Source organism: Bombina bombina, unplaced genomic scaffold (genome assembly GCF_027579735.1).
Source record: "Bombina bombina isolate aBomBom1 unplaced genomic scaffold, aBomBom1.pri scaffold_1559, whole genome shotgun sequence".
Classification (NCBI taxonomy): Eukaryota; Metazoa; Chordata; class Amphibia; order Anura; family Bombinatoridae; genus Bombina; species Bombina bombina.
Window position 1 is genome coordinate 2,501 of NW_026511653.1, and position 24,541 is coordinate 27,041.

Here is a 24,541-nt window from a genome sequence, read left to right on the forward strand (position 1 = left end):
CAGGTACTGGTATGCAGCCATTTTCTCCACCTTACTGGGCTGTGATATTAGCTAGCTGTGTGAGTATTACACCAGTGCTTCTACATATGGGAGAGTGCATTCATCTTTATTTGATTTAAAGGGACTTTACAATGATACTAAATCACTTAAAGGGACACTCATGTCAAAATTAAACTTTCGTGATTCAGACAGAGCATATAACAACTTTCCAATTCACAAAATGTGCACAGTCTTTTTTTATTTACACTTTTTAAGTCACCAGCTCCTACTGAGCATGTGCAAGAATTCACAGAATTCGTATATGCATTTGTGATTGGCTGATGGCTGTCACATGATACAGGAGGAGTGGAAATATATTTAACTTTGAAATTTGTCAGAAAAAAATCTACTACTTATTTGAAGTTCAGACTAAGTGCTATTGCATTGTCTTTTTATCATGCTGTTGTTGATTATGCAAATCTGCTGTATTTACTGGTCCTTTAAAACACATCCAATCAGGAAGCATGTTCCGAGACTTCCATGTGCAAGTTCATTATTTTATCTATTTTTGCCTAATTCTTTTGGTATTATTTTTTGAAAAGCAGGCTTAGGTAGGCTTAGGAGCTAGCTGCTGATTGGTGGCTGCACATATATGTCTGTTGTTATTGGCTTATTGATGTGTTTAGCTAGCTGCCATTAGTACATTACTGCTCCTTAAGGATACCAAGAGAATGAAGCAAAATTGATAATAGAAGTAAATTGGAATGTTGTTTAAAATTGTATGCTCTATCGGAATCATGAAATAAAAAGTTTGGGTTTCATGTCCCTTTAATTAACCCCTTTTGCCAATTGGACGTAGGGACTATGTCACACAGTACTTTGCCTATCGTACTGTGTTGATGTAGTTCCTGTGTCCAACACAGAGGCACATGCTGCGGTCCCCTCTGTCAACATTTTGTGGAATCATGTGATCATTTATTTTTGATTTATTTATTATTTTATTTTTTGGGGGATTATTTTACAGTGATTTCTGAATTCTGTGAATTAATAGTTGAAACTGTCATCCTCTGGAAGTTCTCTTTATGCAAAAAATGTGCGTGCATAGTACCAAGTAGGAAGTCCTTATCAGCTAGTGAGCATAGGCATAAGTAGGAAGTCCTTATCAGCCAGTGAGCATAAGTAGGCAGTCCTTATCAGCCAGTGAGCATAGGCATAAGTAGGAAGTCCTTATCAGCCAGTGAGCATAAGTAGGCAGTCCTTATCAGCCAGTGAGCATAAGTAGGCAGTCCTTATCAGCCAGTGAGCATAAGTAGGCAGTCCTTATCAGCCAGTGAGCATAAGTAGGCAGTCCTTATCAGCCAGTGAGCATAAGTAGGCAGTCCTTATCAGCCAGTGAGCATAAGTAGGCAGTCCTTATCAGCCAGTGAGCATAAGTAGGCAGTCCTTATCAGCCAGTGAGCATAAGTAGGCAGTCCTTATCAGCCAGTGAGCATAAGTAGGCAGTCCTTATCAGCCAGTGAGCATAAGTAGGCAGTCCTTATCAGCCAGTGAGCATAAGTAGGCAGTCCTTATCAGCCAGTGAGCATAAGTAGGCAGTCCTTATCAGCCAGTGAGCATAAGTAGGCAGTCCTTATCAGCCAGTGAGCATAAGTAGGCAGTCCTTATCAGCCAGTGAGCATAAGTAGGCAGTCCTTATCAGCCAGTGAGCATAAGTAGGCAGTCCTTATCAGCCAGTGAGCATAAGTAGGCAGTCCTTATCAGCCAGTGAGCATAAGTAGGCAGTCCTTATCAGCCAGGGAGCAGAAGTAGGAAATTCTTATCAGCCAGGGAGCAGAAGTAGGAAATTCTTATCAGCCAGGGAGTATAAGTAGGAAGTTCTTATCAGCCAGAGAGTATAAATAGGAATGGTCTACAATGGAAAAAATAGAGGGTGTCACGTAGTGCAAATCAGACTGTAACACAGAGGATAATGGAGGGAAATAGAAATCCTACTCACGTGGTGAAAAGCACTAATGTGCAGTGAAGGCAGTCCAGAACCAAACGGTCGTCCGGTAGACCCAGTGGTGATGCAGAGACAAACGGTATCCTCGTCCCACCAGGGGGAGTCCAGAGATCCTATGAACCGTATCCTTGAGTGCAGGGCAGGAGACAACAGCTCGGGAGGGAGCCTCAAATCAGCTCAAGCAAGGAGATAGCAGCTATAAGAAGCGGAATGGTAACCTCCAGTGGGAGGGGTGTTGCCAATTGATGGTGCAGCAGCAAAATGAGAATAAAAATGGTTTATTAAAAGAATAAAAACAGCAACGCGTTTCTCAGTGTCACAGCACTGTTTCATCAGGCTATACAAACCATCTCTCATAGCTGCTGTACTTATATCTAATCACAACCAATCAGCAGTGAGACCAGGTGCACACCCACCAGTTGATACCAAATATCATACAGGTAAGTCAAAAACAAAAACCAAATGGACTTAATGCCTTCTATTTCCACAGATAACAGAATGGGACACATATATTGTTAGATAAATATTGATACATTAATTATAAAAATATATAAACAAAGTTACATGATAGTAAAAACCATCAACATTTCATAAAAGACGTTGTCTGAGGTGTCATAAAATGGTATAGACCAATCAATTGGAGGGGAGTGGCATTAGAACAGTCAAAAGAATTATACCATTCATGAATTAAATTGTTCATGTTCGTTATCGTCATAATAAAATACATAGCTGGCCCACACACCTAAAACCAAAATGTGGTAATGGTACGCAGAACCGCCAATATGTGCTTATGTAGGGAATAGTAGTTATAATAATCATCCAAGGGAAAATTGTCACTAAAAACGTCATGATGACACCAGTAGGGGCGTTAACCATGACGTGATGCTACTAAGCATAAGAACTAGATGTGTAGTGAAAAGGAGTGATGCAATGAGAAAATATAGTGAATCAATGAGAGGCTATTGGAAATAAATAAAATTCCAATAGCCTCTCATTGATTCACTATATTTTCTCATTGTACACTCCTTTTCACTACACATCTAGTTCTTATGCTTAGTAGCATCACGTCATGGTTAACGCCCCTACTGGTGTCATCATGACGTTTTTAGTGACAATTTTCCCTTGGATGATTATTATAACTACTATTCCCTACATAAGCACATATTGGCGGTTCTGCGTACCATTACCACATTTTGGTTTTAAGTGTGTGGGCCAGCTATGTATTTTATTATGACGATAACGAACATGAACAATTTAATTCATGAACGGTATAATTCTTTTGACTGTTCTAATGCCACTCCCCTCCAATTGATTGGTCTATACCATTTTATGACACCTCAGACAACGTCTTTTATGAAATGTTGATGGTTTTTACTATCATGTAACTTTGTTTATATATTTTTTATAATTAATGTATCAATATTTATCTAACAATATATGTGTCCCATTCTGTTATCTGTGGAAATAGAAGGCATTAAGTCCATATGGTTTTTGTTTTTGACTTATCTGTATGATATTTTTTTTTTTGTTGAAATCTTTTTATTTATTTTCACAAAATGTAAAAATTGTACAAGTTTCATCAACAACAACAATAAAACTTAAATACATAAACAATACAGTCTACAAATGTATTTTCTTCAGTAGTGCTTAATTAATACAATACACATGGATTTATTTTTGTTTTATTCCTTCTTTAGATTTTGTGGGATAAACTCTAGCTCACCACCTCGTTGGTCTAACCCATTGCAAACTCAAGCCTATATTCCTGTATATCATAACTATAGGTGTTAACTAATTGGTTAAGGTTCGAGTTCTATTAACCTTTTCTATATACATTATATAAGGTTCCCATTGTTGGATAAATTGGTTTCTAGTGTTTAGTATAGTTGCTGAGGCACTGGCCATACTATAATGATATTCAATTCTCTTTTTGACATAATCAAATGTGGGGGGGTCTATCCTCCAGAATCTCGCTATAGAGATCCGTACTACGGTACATATCATTGCTATCAATTTGTGGTGTCTTTTGATATTGCCTCCTGTGGGAAAGTGTAATAGAGCTTGCTCTGGGGATAAGTCGATCTCAGTCTCAAGAATAGTACTTAGAAATTCTGAGGTTAAATCCCATAACTTTTTAACTTTCTCACACTGCCACCACATATGCAAATATGTCCCATCTTCCTTGCATCCCCTATAACACCCATGGGAGCCCTCTGCCTGTGTCTTGGTCCACCTGGTGGGGTACATGTACCATTTAAATGCCACCTTGATATAATTCTCTTTTAATATTGCATTTGGAGAAAATGATAAGCCTCTGTCGAGATTTGTCAACCAGGTCTCTAGTGTCCATGTCTGATTCAATTCTTGTTCCCACTTAGTCATAAAAGAACTTTTCTTATTGCCAGTCCCCTCACTAAATGTCGGATATAGTAAAGCAATCAGCCCCCTCTTGTAGTTTTTTGCTAGGCATATTGTTTCTAATGCAGTATTATTAGGGGGTATGTTGGGTCCCATTATTTCTCTTATCCTAGATGTAAGTTGTAGATAGTGGTACCATTCGTTTTGCTCAGGGGTTCCCAATTCTCTGTATTGGGAGAAGGTCAATATTTTATTGTTAATAAATGCGTCCGCTATGCGGTAGAGACTTTTGTTTTCCCACTTCTTCTGAGTATGTGTGCTAATGGGTGAGGTGATAGGAACCAATGGGGTCAATCTTGATCTAATATTAACTAAGGGAAAGGCTTTGGTCAACTTATCCCAGATATAAGTCGTATGACTAATCGAGACATATTCTTTGATATGTCCTGGTCTGTGCTGTTTTGTTGCCCAAAGAATGGTGTCTAATCTTCCTACCTCTAATATATCTTTTTCTAATTGTACCCATTGAGGTGATTGGCTCATCATGTACCACTGTGTGGTCTGTGCCATTCTTGCTGCGTAGTAATATGAAACCAGGTTTGGTAAACCAATCCCTCCATTTCTCTTATGTCTCATTAGATTCTGTTTATTTACTCTTGCTCGTTGTCCTTGACAAATAAATTTTAGAATTTCTTTTTGTAAAATATGTAGTTCGGCTATTGGGAGAGTTCTAAATAAATATAATAGTTTGGGGAGTACTGTCATTTTGATTGATACAATCCTCCCATAACATGATAACTTAAATTTAGCCCACCTAAGTAGGAGTTCCTTAATCTGCGAGAATATGGGGATATAATTTTCCTTATACAGTTTATTCACGTCACTGGTGAGGTTGACTCCTAGATATTTAAGGGATGATTTGACCCAAGTAAATCCAAAATTTATTTCTATCAGTTTTTTTGTTGTGTGTGGGAGATGAGTGCTAAGGGCCTCACATTTGTTTTCATTAATCTTATATCCTGATAGCAGACTGAATTTATTTATTGCAGAATAAATTACTGGGAGAGACAGAAGAGGCTTCGTGACACCTGTATGATATTTGGTATCAACTGGTGGGTGTGCACCTGGTCTCACTGCTGATTGGTTGTGATTAGATATAAGTATAGCAGCTATGAGAGATGGTTTGTATAGCCTGATGAAACAGTGCTGTGACACTGCTGTTGTTTTTATTCTTTTAATAAACCATTTTTATTCTCATTTTGCTGCTGCACCATCAATCGGTAACACCCCTCCCACTGGAGGTTACCACTCCGCTTCTTATAGCTGCTATCTCCTTGCTTGAGCTGATTTGAGGCTCCCTCCCGAGCTGTTGTCTCCTGCCCTGCACTCACGGATACGGTTCATAGGATCTCTGGACTCCCCCTGGTGGGACGAGGATACCGTCTGTCTCTGCATCACCACTGGGTCTACCGGATGACCGTTTGGTTCCTGACTGCCTTCACTGCACATTAGTGCTTTTCTCCACGTGAGTAGGATTTCTATTTCCCTCCATTATCCTCTGTGTTACAGTCTGATTTGCACTATGTGGCGCCCTCTATTTTTTCCATTGTAGATCATCATCTTCTGTGTTGTGGCGTGACACCCCATAGAAGCTGCCTCTAGTCCTGGACTCTGTCTTGAGATTGACTAAAGTTACATCAGGTCTTTCCTATTTTATTATATCTTTGGACTTTCCATATTATCCATATATGTGCGCTTGAGCCCATACATATGGTTATCTATTTGCCTGGTTATACATTACATATATAAATGTGATTTATATCTACTCCTGATATATATGCATATATGATTTAGATACATATGTTACCTCAATTGTGACCATTGGAGCTAATTGTATATTCTGGCTCCTGATAGTAACTGTACACCTTATCAAGGGATACCAATCTGTCATTTTGTGACTCTTATTTATCTACTAACCACTTGGCGCCTCTTACCGATACCTGTTTGGCTTTGGTTGCCATCTGAATATAAGTAGGAAGTTCTTATCAGCCAGGGAGCAGAAGTAGGAAGTCTTTATCAGCCAGGAAGCATAAGTAGGAAGTCTTTATCAGCCAGGGAGCAGAAGTAGGAAGTTCAGATCTTAGTGTGTTGCACTATTACAAGAAGAAATCCAGCTCCAAAAGGAGCCGAATGCCGCAAGGGGCCATCTTTTTCCGCATTCGGAGGTACCCTAAACCTTAGAATCCACAAGCCTAGTAATAACGTTCTTTCTCTCGTATATCTTTCTCACTTAATGCTTTTTAATATCTACTAGTCCTAAAGCCTGTGTACACGGGCCATTTTTTACAGTACAGCGGTCCCACCCCTTGCTCTCTCTCTATCCCCCCTCTCTTTTGCGCTCTCTCCCCCCCTCTCTTTTGCGCTCTCTCCCCCCACTTTTTTGTGGTCTCTCCCCCCCCTCTCTCCCCCCACTTTTTTGCGCTCTCTCTGAGCGCGCTGCTCAGAGGAAGATGCTTTTATTCTAAAGCCAGCAGAGGTTGGTATAGTCTTGGCTTGAAAAAGTGGAATTAAGGTATTTAAAAAAAAAAAAAAATCTCTTATATTTCATTTATTTTCTTCCCTTTACCTGCCTCTATGTAGTAGTTTTCCTAATTCCTTCAGATGGGCTTACATCACTGTTTGTCTTCCTCCCCTCCATCTTCTTTTTTTAAAATGTAAATATTAATTATTTTTTATTCTAATAATTTCCCCGTGCACAAAGCCATTCCACCTGAATTCCAGTATTTGCCATCCAGCAGATCAGCCATATCCCACCAGTATTATAGTAATTGCCAGTAACGTCAGTCATGGTTAGCTCACATCCATATTGAGAGCTTTCTGATATAAACTTCAATGTCTGTTCATGATCATAAGTAGTTTTGAATAATTCCTAACTGGGGAGGTAACTTGGAAGTCTTGTGGTCCTTTTAAACATAATTCTTTTTTCCCACTTTCTGCCTCTCTGTTTCCAGCTCAAAAGTTGGCACTCACCCATCATCTGTCATTTGGAAGTATTCTCTCAGTTCTGTCATTCAGTTAGTTAATTCCAAAAAATAATTCTTAAAAATGTGTAAATATATACATAATGTAAACTTAGCTATGGTTATACTAGTTATGTATATATGTGTGTGTATATGTATGTATATATGTATATATATATATATATATATATATAACAATCACTGGATGTTACCCACGGCTGGCAGCCGTAAATCCTGAGATATCCAAAAAAAGCAGGCAGACACAGAATTTCCTCAATCGTCTTTATTCAGCAAGGAAAGGCTAATATCCAAACGTTTCGGCTCTCGCAGCCTTTCTCAATGGAAGCCAAAAAGATGCCATGTCCCTGCATCTATATATATTTATTTATATATATACATACACACACACATTATAGAGGTTTGTACCTTTTTGAAAAAATTCATGTTAGTGGTCCACAGGATTCAAAATTGTGAGTTTAGTGGTCACTGAGGTCCGAAAGGTTGGCAACCCATGCACTATGAGATTCCTCACTAGACTCCTTATATCAGACAGCCTCAAACTTGACCCTCCAGAGGTTTTGGAACTACATTTCCCATGATGCTCGCCAGCATATCAGCTGGCTGAGCATCATGGGAAATGTAGTTCCAACACCTCTGGAGGGCCAAGTTTGAGGCTGTCTGCCCCATATCCCTGTCCTTTTAAATGTGAAGAAGAGACAAGTGCAGTATACCACACAGTGCAGTATACCATCTGGTTGCATTTACACTTTGGGCTTTGTATTTTAAAGGTACAGTAAAGTCAGAATTAAACTTTCAGGACGTAGATAGAACATGCAATTTTAAACGACTTTCTAATTTGCTTCTATTTTCAAATAGGCTGATAGGAGCTTAGTAGTGTGCGGGTTTGTTGTTTTAGCAGTCTATGGCAGCAGTGTTTGTAACTATGTATAACATTGCTATAATCATTGTTGTAAACACTGCGGCGAGATGGCTAGACACGTGCATGCTCCTGAGCTCACTTAGGATTACTCTTTAACAAAGGATACAGAGAAAACAAAGCAACATTTATAATAGAAGTAAATGGAAAAATTGCTTAAAATGTTGCGCTCTTTTCAATTAATTTATGTTTAAATGGCCATAATAGTTTAATAATGACGTGCTCTTATTCTATTAACCCCTAGACTGTTAACCCTTCACTACTGTGAGGTTAACCCCAGCTAAGGGGTTAAACAGTAGAAGTACCACTTGAGACGCACAGAGCCCTGTTGGTCCTGAGTGGAACCCGGCACTCATTTAGTTAGCAGCTCTAGTTGCACAACTCAACTGGAACTATCGCTGCTGATTGGATCAGTTGCATTTTCTGCTCAGGACCAGCAGTACTCTGCAGGTTATAAGTAGTACTTCTACTGTTTGTTCAACCTCTTTGCGGGAGGTTAAATAAAGAGTAGTGTAGGGTCAATAGTCTTAAAATTACCTTCTCTAACAAATTAGAGCACGTCATTTTCCTATTATTATGGCCCTTTAATTTTGCCTTTTCTGCCCCTTTAATTTCATTTTATACTTCTGATTTTGTCCCTTTTAAGTTTTATTGCATTTAAACTTTCCATTTTGTATTTTAATGCATTTAGATATTGTACAGGTTCATATACCCAGATCCGGAACTCCAAAATCCAAACTTATTCTAAAATCCAAACTTTTTAAAAAAAAAATTAAATAAAATGATCAAAAATTAATATTTTTTTCCCTGTCTTTAAGTCACAATCTTCTTTACCTGTGTTTTTGCTTAGTTTTTTTTGTGTGTTCTAAAATGCAAATAATAGTCTATATTTATTTAAAACAACAAATATTACATTTCTGATTACATTACTGCACTATCATTCTAAGGGTATTATGTATACATTAAAATGATATAAAACTACCTTATAGGCTGTATTATGACATGTAAAAGATATTGTTGTTTACACTTAGTCCCATCCCCTCTCCAAACTGTCTAATTTTACAGGTGCAAATCATTTAAAATCCAAACTATTCCAAAATCCAAACTATTTCCTGTCCCAAGCAGTTTGATAAAGATTTTTATACCTGAATGCAGCAGTGTATTTAGGATTGTGATTTTAGAATTCTAATTGTGCTTTGAATGTTTTTGTGTAACATTAACAAATTAATATCATAACTTAAATATTTCTATATGCTATATATTTCTTATATATATACTTTTTAAGTTTTGCATTTTGTATTTTTCCTATGTGAAATAGGATTGTCCGTTTCAGAGAATGGACTAGACAGGGGGGTTCCGTGGTTGTATCTGAAGCTTTCAAAACCCTCTTTATATTATCGAAGCATGTTAAATCTGTAGTTCTCACTGATTTATCTCCCCATTTCTAGGCAAGTGACTTTGCTCAAAATTCACAATACATTTATTTAACTGGTAATGTTTACTAAACTAGAACCAAATACCAGTTAAACGGTAGTGAAAACATTTCAATTTAATTTGTATTTGCTGCAAACAGATCGTTATATCAGTGTTGGGTGCTCCCTTATTAACATCTCTTTACAATGTGAGATGATTAATCCCAGAGAGCTTCTTTAAATTCTATGGAAGGCAGCTCTCATCTCACTGGGAACTCCAGGTGATTTAACTTTAAGCCTGAGAGTTTTGAAAAATTGAGCACTCAAAATTCTCTTGTAATTTTTTTAACTATCACTATTTTTCTGAACTTTTATCCCACTTAAAATCTTTTTTTCGCCCTCCTTTTTTTCAGGCTGTCCTTCTGTACATGAACCCTCTTCTGCTGCGAATTGCAGGATTACGAGCTGTTTCCATGGCATCTGACGCATACGTTTCAGGATCGCTCTCCGCTGCCTATGTTACCTGTCCCAATGAAACTGTGGCGAAAGATATAGCACGGTATAGTGTTCTCCCCCCAAAAAAAAATTTGCCAGCCGTGCAGTATTATGAAGTAATAGTTTAACATACATTTATTTAATGATAATATCTAAAACAAACATTGAAACATTTTGATATTAGCTAATTTTAACATATTGGCTTCAGTTTTAGCAAGTTGGGCTGTAAAATCAGCCAGGTGGTGTGCCCATTGAATATGTCCTGGGAGAACACTGCAGTATATAACAAAACACAATAGGACTATTCGTGCAGGGAACAGTGCTTTTGCAGCACAGCACATAGCAGACAGAACATTTTTGACCAGTCTAATCTGTGCATATACTGTTTGAGTTCTAGAATATATATATATATATCTATATATATATATATATATATATATAAATGTGTGTGTGTATATATATATATATATATATATATATATATATATGTATGTGTGTGTGTGTGTGTGTATATATATATATATATATATATACAGAGAGAGAGAGAGAGAGAGACGCACTCAGCTGAGACAGACCAAAAGCTAGAATAACTTCCATGCCTGTTCATTTTCAGTGCCACTCAGGGTGCATACTCTTTTAGCACACTATGCCTTTTCATAGAGAAAAAATATTCTGTAGCATATCAGTCTGACCCTGCCCAATGACAGTCTAGCCCCAGGCAATTCTTCTCTGAACAAGAGAAACAACAACCCCAGACGTGGACTCCTTGCACACATGCCCTTAGAAAGATGCAACTGCACCTCATTGACGAGGCCCACAGAAGGCCGAAACGATCGTCTGGGGTTGTTGTTTCTCTTGTTCAGAGAAGAATTGCCTGTTATTTTGGCGCTAGACTGTCATTGGGCAGGGTTAGACTAATATGCTAAGGATATTTGTTCTCTGTTAAAAGGCATAGTGTGCTAAAAGAGTATGCACCCTGAGTGGCACTGAAAATGAACAGGCATGGAAGTTATTCTCGCTTTTGTTCTGTCTCAGATGAGTGCGTCTCTCTCTCTCTCTCTCTTTATATATATATATATATATATATATACAGGTGGCCCTCGTTTTACAACGGTTCAATTTACACCGTTTCAGAATAACAACCTTTTTTTCCAGTCATGTGACTGCTATAGAAAAGCATTGATAAGCAGTGCATTTATTAAAATAGCCAGTAGGTGGAGCTGTCCGCTTGTGTTGCAGCAAAGCCAAGCAAGCTGAAATTAATCAGTTTAACCAGACCTGAGCTATCGAGCAGATTTCAAAGGAACAAGATCTTCCTGTCTATAAATCAGTCCAGCTTGGAATGCATAGAAAGTACTGTTTGCAGAAAAATGCAAGTGAAGTCTGTGTTGTGTGATTATTTTATTAGGTTTATAAAGCTGTTTAGCAAATGTTTTTGTTCATTTAACTTAGTTTAATTATATATTCTGTGTTGTGTGATTATTTTATTAGGTTTATAATGCTGTTTAGCATTTAAAGTCTTCATTTCAAAGCTTTAAAAATAATGTATTAGATGTTACTTATGACAATTTTGAGAGGGGCCTGGAACCTATCTCCCTCACTTCCCATTGACTTACATTATAAACTGGGTATCAATTTACAACGGTTTCGATTTACAACCATTCCTTCTGGAACCTAACCCCGGCGTAAACTGAGGGCTACCTGTATATATATATATATATATATGGACTTGGATTCGGGGAACCCTATAAGCTATAGTAAAAAAAGATACACCACCTGTTTGCAGTCATATTTTCCTACAATTCGCTCCATGAACTTCACGTCATGCTCAAATTTTTATGAAATGCAAGAGAATCTGCAACCTGTAATTCACACAAATAGAGGCGTATTGCAAGCTAAATGGAGGCAGAGTTACATAGAAAAACCAAGTAAAAGGCTGTTATTTTTTCAGATTTAAAAATAAATAAATATTATATATATATATATATATATATATATATATATATATATATATATATATAATGTGTGTGTGTTCACTCAAATATAAACTTATACACAAATAAATAGTGAAAATGCCAAAACAATTGTATAAAGTAAAAGGATATAGTCCTTTAATCCCACAGGTTGAGATTTCCTCCAGATTCTTTTGGGTGCTGGGTTAATCCTGGAAATAGACCTCACGGGAAAAAAGGGAAACAGATAATAGTGAAGAACGTTTTAACAAATCAATATATTTATGAGTGGTCAGGTATTCACACACTTTTAGCTATAACTCTGCTCTTAGTGGTTAGGCAGGTAGGTATGAGGCCCCTCAACACTCCCACTTGGTGTATGTCTTCCAACACAGAAAACAGACAATAGTGAAGACTGTTTTTTCAAAGGGGAATATAGTCTAATTGATCTGTGCCTATAATACTACTTCTATTACAAGCTTATGCCAGGCCACTGGGATGAACCTTTTTTTTTTTTATTTTATTACAATTCCTATAAACATCCCATCATTGTGTGTGTCATATGACACTCTTCAAGCCCAGCCCTTTGAAAGCCTATTTAGAGAGTGGGTGGGACTGCTCTCTGTCACAGCCCAGCCAAAAGAGGAAATGAGGAAAAAATAATTATGCAGTTTTGTTTGTACACTATTATATTTTATTTTCTATGGCATGGAGAGTCCACAACTTCATTCCAATTACTAGTGGGATATTCAACTCCTGGCCAGCAGGAGGAGGCAAAGAGCACCACAGCAAAGATGTTAAGTGTAACTTCCATTACCCGTAATCCCCAGTCATTCTCTTTGCCTTTGTCAGTGGAGGATGTGTGAAGATGGTGTCTGAAGATATTTAATCCTTTTATGGGTACTTTTCCCTGCAAGCAAGGATTGGGGCTATGCTGTGTCCATGTCAATCTCTTTAGTAAGAGTAATGGTCGCTATTAGCAGTTAAAAAGTGGCAAGGTTGTCTTTGCTTTATTTCTAACATTATTGCTACCCCTTCAAAGAAAGCCAGGGTTGGTTACTCTGTTCTTTCTTTTTCTATTAGGTCCCTGGTAGAGAGTGGAGAGTCTATCACACCTAAGCAGCTGTTCCTGCCCTGCAGCTGGATCCACAGGTAAGTGCATTTGCCTTCTAGATATTGAAGGGCAGCACTTTGGAGGTTAATTCCTGTAATGGATCCTGGGACAAGACCTTATAGTTAGGTTCACAGTTGGGCAGTTTGGCAGGCACTGACATATGTGATTCTTGATGGGGGACAATCGTTAAAGGGACAGTCAACACCAGAATTTTTGTTTTTTTAAAAAGATGGATAATCCCTTTTATTACCCATTCCTCAGTTTTGCATAACAAACACATTTATAATAATACAAGTTTTACTTCTGTAATTACCATGTATCTAATCCTCTGCAGACTGCCCCCTTTTTTCAGTTAATTTGACAGACTTGCATTTTAGCCAATCAGTGCTCACTCCTTGGTAAATTCATGTGCATGAGCTCAATGTTATCTATGTGAAACACATGAACTAATGCCCTCTAGTGGTGAAAAACTGTCAAGATTAGAGGCGGCCTTCAAGGTCTAAGAAATTGGCATATGAACCTCCTAGGTTTAGCATTCAACTAAGAATACCAAAAGAACAAAGAAAAATTGTTGATAAAAGTAAATTGGGAAGTTGTTTAAAATGACATAGCCTATTTGAATCATGAAAGTTTTTTTTGGACTTGACTGTCCCTTTTAAGGGGTTAATAATTTTTACCCTTAGTGTTTTGGAGAGACTGGCTGAAGGGTTTATTAGGAGGCACACTGTGCCTAACTTATTTAAAAGGATCATTCTTGATGTAGAGCGGAGTACTAAAGTTTCTTCTCAGGTCGGACAGAAAGGCGCGCTTTTTCAGTGACGCAGTTTTCATTTTTAGTCCCATCATGTGAGCCACCTCTCTTCCATCTTAAATATGTGGAGCGGAGCCAGTTAGACATCTTGCAATCTTGTTGCATATCTCTGTGCTGGCTTCAATTTGATTGCTGATCTGATATAAGCAGATAACCCTTGCTGTTTTATACTTAAATTCCGGCCTCGGTGTGGTAAGACTCCTCCACTTAGCCTGAGGTATAGAGGTGTGAGAAGGTTTTCTTAAATTTTTTTTTTTTTTTTCTAATTTGAATGCTAAGAGGTGTTTAACTATTAATACCGTACTGGTGTTAGATAATTCACATGTTTTTTATATATATATTTAAAATGAACTCAGACCAAAGTTCATCCATTTGCATTGGTTTGCTTTGTCTGGAGGCTCAGGTTGTACCTCCTGTGCAATTTTGCTCTACTTGCTTAGCTAAGACTTTGAAATTTAAAGATAAATTACTCCCTTCTGAGCCATATGTCTCTCAGGAAAATGCTGTTCAGGATATGCCTCAGCTTTCTCCTCAGACGTCTCAAGCTCTGATAGTTTCACATGCAGTGCCCTGCGGTTCCTCTCAACCTCCTGGGGGTGTTTATTTACCAGGAGATTTTGCTGCGCAGATAACTTCTGCGGTGTCTGCAGCTTTATCTGCTTTCCCTACTTTGGATAAGTGTAAGAGGAAATCTAAACATATTTCTACTAGTAGGGTTTCTGACCCCTCTAAATCTGTGCTGGTCAACCTTTCCCAAATGTCTGATGAGGAGGATACTTCAGTAGCATCTGAAGGTGAGATCTCAGACTCTGACATGATGGGGGAAAATTCTTCAGAATCAGGGGAAGTTAATTTCAGATTCAAGCTTGAACATCTCCGGTTGATTCTGAAGGAGGTTCTAGCTACTTTGGACGACTCTGAACCTTCGGTTGCTGTCAACCCTAAAAAGTTCACTAAATTAAATAGAGTTTATGATTCTCCCTCATCTGTGGATGTTTTTCCTGTTCCAGACAAGATGTCTGAAATTATAGCTCAGGAATGGGATAAACCAGGGGTTCCCTTTTCCCCTTCCCCTGTTTTTAAAAAGATGTTTCCTGTTGCTGACTCCATTCGTGACTCATGGCGCACTGTGCCTAAAGTAGAAGGAGCTATCTCTACTCTAGATAAAAGAACTACCATTCCTATAGAGGATAGTTGTTCTTTTAAGGATCCCATGGATAAGAAGCTGGAGGTTTATTTAAAGAAGATGTACATCCATCAAGGATTACAGTGGCAACCAGCGGCAAGTATTGCTACGGTTGCGGGAGCAGCATCTTATTGGTGTGATGCCTTATCTGATCTGATATCAGAACAGATTACGTTAAAGGAGATCCAAGATAGGTTCAAAGCTCTTAAACTAGCCAATACCTTTATCTGCAATGCTAACATGTAGGTAATTAGACTGGGAGCTAAGATGTCTAGCTTCACTGTTCTAGCTCGCAGAGCTCTTTGGTTAAAATCCTGGTCGGCTGTTGTAACTTCAAAAGCCAAGCTTTTGTCTTTACCTTATAAAGGTAAAACTTTATTTGGTCCTGGTCTGGCGGAAATCATTTCTGAAATTACAGGTGGAAAGGGATCTTTCTTACCTCAAGACAAGAAGAATAGACCTAAGGGTTGCCAGAATTCTCATTTTCGCTCCCTTCGTAACTTTAAAGGACTGAAGTCTTCCTCCTCTTCTTCCAAACCAGAGCAATCCAAGACCTCTTGGTGGTCCAGTCAGCCTTGGAATAAGGGGAAGCAAAACAAGAAGTATTCCACTGATTCTAAATCAGCATGAAGGGACCGCACCCGATCCAATTTTGGATCAAGTGAGGGCAGGCTTTCTCTTTTTCAGCAAGCTTGGATACACAATGTCCCAGATCTGTGGGCTGTGGACATAGTATCCCAAGGTTACAGAATAGGATTCAAGTCTTGCCCTCCAAGGGGCAGATTTCTCCTGTCAAGACTATCTACAAACCTGGTAAAGAGGGAGGCCTTCTTAAACTGCGTAGAGGACCTATCCTCCCTAGGAGTAATTGTTCCAGTTCCTGTAGAGGAACAGGGTAAAGGATTCTATTCAAATCTCTTTATGGTTTCCAAAAAGGAGGGAACTTTCCGTCCCATCCTAGAGCTAAAATGCCTCAACAGATTCCTCAGCGTTCCGTCCTTCAAGATTGAAACTATTTGTTCCATTCTTCCATTGGTTCAGGAAGGTCAGTTCATGACGACCATAGACCTGAAGGACGCGCATCTTCATGTTCCCATTCACAGGGATCATCACCAGTTTCTGAGGTTCGCTTTTTTGGACAAGCATCTCCAGTTTGTTGCACTTCCGTTTAGTCTTGCCACGGCTCCCAAAATATTCACAAAGGTTCTGGGGGCTCTTTTGGCAATGATCAGATCTCAGGGAATTGCGGTGGCGCCTTACCTATACGACATCTTGGTGTAGGCGTCATCTTTTCATTTAGCAAAATCTTATACAGAGATGTTGCTGTCTTTCCTACGTTCCGACGAGTGGAAATTGATTCTGGAAAATAGTTACCTTGCTCCAGCTACAAGAGTGTTTTTCTTAGGGACTATCATAGATTCCCTGTCCATGATGATTTTCCTGACGGATGTCAGAAAATCTAAACTTCATGCTTCGTGCCTTTCTCTCCAGTCTGCTATTCGTCCATCAGTGTCTCAATGCATGGAGGTGATTGGCCTGATGGTTGCTTCCATGAACATCATTCCCTTTGCTCGGTTCCATCTGAGACCTCTGCAGTTATGCATGCTCAGTCAATGGAACGGAGACCATTTAGATCTATTGCAGAGGATAGATCTGGATCCCCTAACAAGAGACTCTCGTGGTGGATTTCACAGGAACATCTGTCTAGGGGCACTTGCTTCCTGAGACCTTCCTGGGTGATTGTAACTACAGATGCTAGTCTTCTCTTCCCATAAACATCTTGGAGTTGAGAGCAATCGTCAATGCCTTGACAGCTTGGCCTCAATTATCTTTAGTCCGGTTTAGCAGATTCCAGTCGGACAACATCAGCTCAGTGGCTTACATCAACCATCAGGGTGGAACTCGGAGTTCCTTGGCCATGAAGGAGGTGACACGCATTCTGCTGTGGGCGGAAGCTCATGATTGTCTTCTATCTGCCATCCACATTCCAGGAGTGGACAACTGGGAGGCGGATTTTCTAAACAGACAGACTTTTCATCCCGGGGAGTGGGCTCTCCATCCGGAAGTGTTCTCAAAGATAACCGTCAGTTAGGGGGATCCGGAGTTGGATCTTATGGTGTCTCATCAAAACGCCAAGCTTCCAAGGTATGGTTCAAGGTCCAAAGATCCTCAGGCTGCTCTGATAGACGCTCTAGCGGTTCCATGGATCTTCTTACTGGTATACCTGTTTCCTCCATTTGCTCTCCTTCCACAAGTCATTGTTCGTATCAAACAGGCTCCTACATGGCCTCGTAGGATCTGGTTTGCAGATCTGGTGAGGATGTCATCTCTTCAACCTTGGAGGTTACCTCTGAGGAAGGACCTTCTATTTCAGGGTCCATTTCTCCATCCAAATCTAGATTCTCTGAAGCAGACTGCTTGGAGTTTGAACGCCTAATTTTGTCTAGACGTGGTTTTTCTGAGGCGGTCATTGATACTATGCTTCAGGCTCGTAAACCTGTTACTCGCAGGATTTACCATAAGGTATGGCATAAATACCTTTATTGGTGCGAACCTAAGAGTTTCTCCTAGAGCCGGGTGAGGATTCCCGTATTTTATCTTTTCTTCAGGATGATTTGGAGAAAGGGTTGTCAGTCAGTACTCTGAAGGGTCAGCTATCTGCACTGTCTATTCTTTTTCACAAACGCCTGGCTGATTTAGCTTTTGTTTGGGCCCTGGTCAGAATCAGGCATGTGTTTAAATCTGTTGCTCCTCCTTGGAGTCTTAACCTTGTTCTTAAAGTTTTGCAGCAGGCTCTGTTTGAACCGAAGCATTCTGTTGATATTAAATTGTTATCTTGGAAGGTTTTGTTTCTTCATGCTATTTCTTCTGTTTGCAGAGTGTCTGAGTTTTCGGCTCTGCAGTGTGATTCCGCGTACCTTATTTTTCATGCAGATAAGGCGGTCCTCGTATTAAGTTGGGGTTTCTCCCTAAGGTTGTGTCAGATCGAAACATTAATCAGGAAATGGTTGTTCCTTCTTTTTGTCCTAATCCTCCTCCTCAGAAAGAACGTCTGTTGCATAACCTGGACGTTGTGCGTGCTTAAATTTTTCCTCAAAGCAACTTAACATTTTAGTCAATGTTCTGCCCTATTTGTGGTTTTCTCTGGCAAGCGTAAAGGTCAGAAGGACACTTCTACCCTTTCCTTCTGGTTAAGAAGTGTTACCCATTTAGCTTATGAGACAGCTGGACAGCAGCCTCCTGAGAGAATTACGGCTCATTCCACTAGGACTGTCTCCTCATCCTGGCCTTTCAAAAATGAAGCTTCTGTGGAGCAGATTTGCAAGGCGGCAACATGGTCCTCTTTGCATACTTTTTCCAAATTCTACAAATTTGATACTTTTGCCTTGGCTGAGGCCTCTTTCAGGAGAAAGGTTCTTCAAGCGGTGGTGCCTTCCTTGGTCTCCCTCACTTTTCAATCTGTGTCCTCTAGCTTGGGTATTGGTTCCCACTAGTAATTGGAATGAAATCGTGGACTCTCCATGCCATAGGAAAGAAAACAAAATTTATGCTTACCTGATACATTTCTTTCTTTCTGGGCATGGAGAGTCCATGACCCCACCCTCTTTTTAATTTTATATCGCCATTTTTTTTCGAGTAAACCTCAGGCACCTCTATTACCTTGTGTTTCATCTTTTTCCATTTTCCTTCGGCTGAATCACTGGGAATTATGGGTAAGGTAAGTTACACTTAAAGGGATATTCAAGCCAAAATTGGAAACCACATGGGTGCATTTCTGTATTGAACAGAAGCCATTTTGTAATATACATGCATTAGCAAAAATGCTTCTAATTAAAGGACCAGTCAATACAGTAGATTTGCATAATCAACAAATGCAAGATAACAATACAATGCAATAGCACTTAGTCTGAACTTCAATTGAGTATTAGATTTGTTTTCTGACAATTTTAAAAGTTATGTATTTTTCTACTCCCCCTGTACCATGTGACAGCCATCAGCCAATCACAAATGCATACACATACCATGTGACAGCCATCAGCCATTCACAAATGCATACACACTTATTCTTGCACATGATCAGTAGGAGCTGGTGACATTTTGTTAATAGAAGTAAATTGGAAAGTTGTTTAAAATGGCATGCTTTATCTGAATAATAAAAGTTTAATTTTGATTGAGTGCCCCTTTAAAGCTATAGCTGTTTCAAAAGTGTATTTAAGTATGCACTGTGCACCAGCATTTTAAACATAACACTTGTTTGGAGAGCCTAAGGTGCTTGTACCATCTTTAATGACTCCATTTGTTAATTGCTGACATGAGCCCCACTGATGATCTGAGCAGCTGTATTATTTAAAATGTGGGTGCAGTGAAAATATCTATCTGTGCTTCACATGCACATGCAGAGAAAAATGTTAACACTCAAACAGTGATAACTCTTAATAGAAGCATTTTTGCCAATACAGGTATATTGAAAATATGTTTCTATTTAAAGATGCAATAAATCTATGTGCATTTATATTTTGACTGGAATGCCCCTTTAACAGCTTTGCTGGGGTGCTCTTTGCCTCCTCCTGCTGGCCAGGAGGTGAATATCCCACTAGTAATTGGAATGAAGTTGTGGACTCTCCATGCCCGGAAATAATTTTTTTTTTATCAGGTAAGCAGAAATTTTGTTTTTCATTGCAACATTCTTAAAGTCTGAAATTTACCATCACTTTAAAGGGACATTAAACTGCTGAGTACAACTACAAGAGAATGGTTACTACTCACCAAGGTATTGGTTTTCCTGATGTACCTGCAGCTGTTTTCAGTTGTGTTCTCTTATTTTAACCCTTATTTTAACCCTTTACAAGTAGCAGTTAGTGAAGCTCTATCACAGAATGCAACAATATGCTACAAGATGGCGGCCCCCAGTATAAAATGCATTTACCAGCTAGATTCTGTAATCAGTTAAAATAAGAGAATGGCTTTAAAGGGACGGTCAACACCAGATAATCCCTTAATTACCCATTCCTTAGTTTTGCTTAACCAACACAGTTATAATACACGTTTTACCTCTGTGATTACCTTGTATCTAATCCTCTGCAAACTGCCGCCTTATTTCAATTCTTTTGACAGACTTGCATTTTAGCCAATCAGTGCTTACTCCTTGGTAAATTGACGAGCATGAGCTCAATGTTATTTATATGAAATACAAGCACTAACGCCCTCTAGTGGTGAAAAACTGTCAACTGCAGAAGCGACCTTCAAGGTCTAAGAAATTAGCATATGAACCGCCTAGGTTTAGCTTTCAACTAAGAATACCAAGAGAACAAAGCAAAATTGGTGATAAAAGTAAATTGGAAAGTTGTTTAAAATTGCATGCCCTATCTGAATCATGAAAGTTTATTTTGGACTTGACTGTCCCTTTTAAAGAGAGTGGTAGGTACAGGGGGGGAAACAATAACCGTGCTACTGTAGTTGTACCCAACAGTTTAAAGGGACAGTAAACATTAATATTTTTTTATTCTTTAATCAAAAATATCTTGTTCAATTATATTTATAAAGCAGCTTTTTTTTTTTTTAAACGTTTTCTATTATTGTTTATATTTTACACTCATAATTTCTTTTATTTGCAATTAGACAGCCCACCCACCGCTTCTCCTTACTAATTTTACCTTTTGTCTGTTCTGCCTATCACTGTGTTACCGATCGCGCCATTGCGTTCTATTGAGCGCACTCCGTCATTATAAAAAAAAAATCGGATTCTGCGCATGCGCACTTTGTTACGCTTTCCCTCAGCTGTCAAACTGACTGTCAGTGAGGTAAACAACGGATTGCCGCTTTTGCAATCTCTTTGTTACATCAATAGTTTAAATTAACAGTTAATTTAGTCCAGTCAATTAAGATATGCACCTATCTGATTAATGAAACAGAAATAAGAATGTGTAGCAATGATTCACTATTTTTTCATGCAGAATATGTATGCTAGGCTGTATAAGAAAAAAAGATTGAACCAGATAGGAAGAAAAATATGTAAATGGATAAAGCACATACTGCATTGTACCTTATACCGGTATTGTCATATTTTTCCGTTGTTGCTCAGTGCCTTTATTTCCATGAGTTTCATGAGCGCGCTCATTAGCATGGTCAAGGGGCGGATAGAAAAACAAAAACATTAGATTGTGTCATAGAGGGCGGAGTTTAGAATATACGACTGGGAATTTTTTTCTAATAAACAAAGTCTTCTGTTTACTGACCCTTTAATGTCCCTTTAAACATTTTATATGTCAACGTGATCTCAATAGGTTTACTGTCTAGTTTTAATAGCAACTGGCAGAGTTCTGAAATGCAAACTCATATAGTTTTCTGTGTATGTGACAATATGCGCCTGCTATTTATGTTTTTTTGTGATATTTTAAACCGTAATTTACCAGACACGCATATAATTTAGATTAATTGGCTTAAGAGTATTTCTTCATTAAAGGGATAGTCTAGTCAAAATTAAACTTTAACGATTCAGATAGGTCAGCAATTTTAGGCAACTTTCTAATTTACTCCTATTATCAATTTTTCTTTGTTCTCTTGGTATCTTTATGTGAAAAAGCAAGAATGTAAATTTAGGGTCCGGCCCATTTTTGGTTCAGCACCTGGGTAGCACTTTCTGATTGGTGTCTAAATGTAGCCACCAATCGGTAAGTGCTGCCCAGGTCCTGAACCAAAAATGGGCCGGCTCCTAAGCTCAAATTCAAATAAAGATACCAAGAGAACAAAGACAATTTGATAATAGGAGTAAATTAGAAAGTTGCTTAAAATTGCTGCTCTATCTGAATCATGAAAGTTTAAGTTTGACTTGAGTGTCCCTTTAAGGCTATATGGGGATAATCTATCTTATTTAAAAATCCATTTAGTGTAGTGTTGTAACAGAAAAATGTCTACATCCCCTCCTCATACCTCAAAGTTAAAGGGCCATAAAAGTGATAACATTACATGCTCTAAACACATAGTTAAAGTGCCACTGGGGAACCGCAGAGCACCGCTGGTCCTGAGTGGAAACTGCCGCTGATCCAATCACCAGCACTAGCTACAAAGCTGGAAACAGCAGTGATCTGCAGCTCTTTAAGTATGTGTTAAACCACTTTGAGAGGGTTAAACACATATCGTTGCAGTGTCTCTAGTGATAAAAGGACACGTTCTAATGCAGACATCCTCAAACTTGGCCCTCCAGAGGTGTTTGGAACTACATTTCCCATGATGCTCAGCGTGTGACTTTTTTCTATTCCAATCCCTAGTTGTATCTCTGTAATGTCGTTTTACCCACATAGAAGCAGGGGAATTATACTTAGCCCAATAGATTTCTCCTTCAGACCAACAGGTTAGACCTTGCCTTTTGTATATGATTACAGACTTTACACAGATAGCATTGGGACTCTATTTGTTGTAGCCAACCATTAAAGGGACATGATAGTGATAACATTACATGCTCTAAACACATAGTTAAAGTGCCACTGGGGAACCGCAGAGCACTGCTGATCCTGAGAGGTTAGACCTTGCCTTTTGTATATGATTACAGACTTTACACAGATAGCATTGGGACTCTATTTGTTGTAGCCAACCATTAAAGGGACATGATAGTGATAACATTACATGCTCTAAACACATAGTTAAAGTGCCACTGGGGAACCGCAGAGCACTGCTGATCCTGAGAGGTTAGACCTTGCCTTTTGTATATGATTACAGGCTTTACACAGATAGCATTGGGACGTTGTAGCCAACCATTAAAGGGACATGATTCTGTCATGATTCAGATAGAGCAGGCAAATTTGAACAACTTTCTAATTGACTTCTATTATCACATTTTCTTTCTTCTCTTTTGTTGAAAAGCCGGGATGTGAGCTCAGGAGCGTGCACGCGCCGGAAGCACAATATGGCAGCAGTTTTGCAAAAATGTTATCTATTTGCAAGAGCACTCGATGGCAGCACTGCTTCCTGCCATATAGTGCTACAGATGCCTACCTAAGTATCTCTTCAACAAAGGATACCCTAGGAACAATATATATTATTATTATTATTATTATTATCGGTTATTTGTAGAGCGCCAACAGATTCTGCAGCGTTATAAACAAAGGGGGAGTACAACAAAACCATTATAGGGATCACATGGGTAGAGGGCCCTGCCAAGGGTTGCACTGTTGTAGTCAGCTCTTAAGAAGGTGATCTACAAACAGCTGGACTCTTAAGACTGTGACACACTGCAAGCGGAGCGACGCGCAGCGTGTACATGCAGCTGTGTGCGCTCAGTGTGTCCTGCCTTTTCATCTCTGAGCACTCTGCTGCGTCAGGACGCGTAGCTGAGCGCTCAGAGATGAAATATTTGAACTTCAGAAGTGATGTGACGCGGAGCGAAGCAGCTGCTTCACCTCACGCCGCATCGCTTGCAGTGTGTCACAGCTTTTAGGCTTACATGCTAAGGGGGTTCAGGGGATAGCAATGGAGGAGAGGAACTGGTATAAAGTAAGGTTAGCGTAGGTTGTATGCATCCCTGAACAGTAGAGTCTTTAGGGAGCACTTGAAGCTTTTAAAACTAGAAGAGAGTCTTGTGGAGCGAGGCAGAGAGTCCCACAAGATGGGAGCCAGTCTGGAGAAGTCCTGTAAGTGGGAGTGTGAGGAGTTAACAAGAGAGGAGGAGAGTAGGAGGTCATGAGCAGAGCGAAGGGGATGGGAGGGAGACTATCTGAAGACAAGGTCTGAGATATAGGGGGGAGCAGTGCAGTTGAGGGCTTTGTATGTCAGAGTGAGGATTTTGTGTTTAATGTGTTTTTAAGGCTAGAGGAAGCCAGTGAAGGGATTGGCAGAGAGGTGAAGCAGATAAAGAGTGACGTGTAAGGAAGATGACAGAGGCATTCATTGTGGATTGTAAAAGAGCTAGGCGGCAGCTAGTTGAGGCGGGAAAGAATAAGAGAGTGGATTAAAATCTTAGTTGTGTCTTGTGCAAGGAAATGTCTAATTTTAGAGATGTTTTTAAGGTGGTATCGGCAGGCTTTAGCCAAGGACTGAATGTGAGGAGTGAAAGAAAGATCTGACCCCAAGACATGATTGTGCTACTTTTATTTTTGTGTTAATGAATTAGTTGTTTGTATACAAACTAGGGGCATCGTACAGAACATTATTATATTAATAGCTTTGTTATAGACAGATTCTCAAATTGTGTATATTTTGTTTTTGTCTTATCCAGGGGTCTAGTGGAGAAGAAACTTGCAGCCTGTGTAAATCTTATACCGCAGATCACATCCATGTAA

The 24,541-nt window shown here is 39.1% G+C and overlaps 1 protein-coding gene across 1 annotated transcript in view; it reads left to right on the forward strand.

Annotated features, from left to right (window-relative positions):
• LOC128643892 (protein CutA homolog) overlaps window positions 1-24,541 on the forward strand; it is a 24,558-nt gene extending 17 nt beyond the window's left edge. The window contains exons 1-3 of the mRNA XM_053696663.1: window positions 1-59; window positions 10,122-10,267; window positions 24,478-24,541. The exon at window positions 1-59 is cut by the window's left edge and continues 17 nt beyond it. Of these exons, the coding sequence (XP_053552638.1) occupies window positions 12-59; window positions 10,122-10,267; window positions 24,478-24,541 (258 nt within the window). The 5' untranslated portion in view covers window positions 1-11. The remainder of the gene's footprint in view (window positions 60-10,121; window positions 10,268-24,477) is intronic.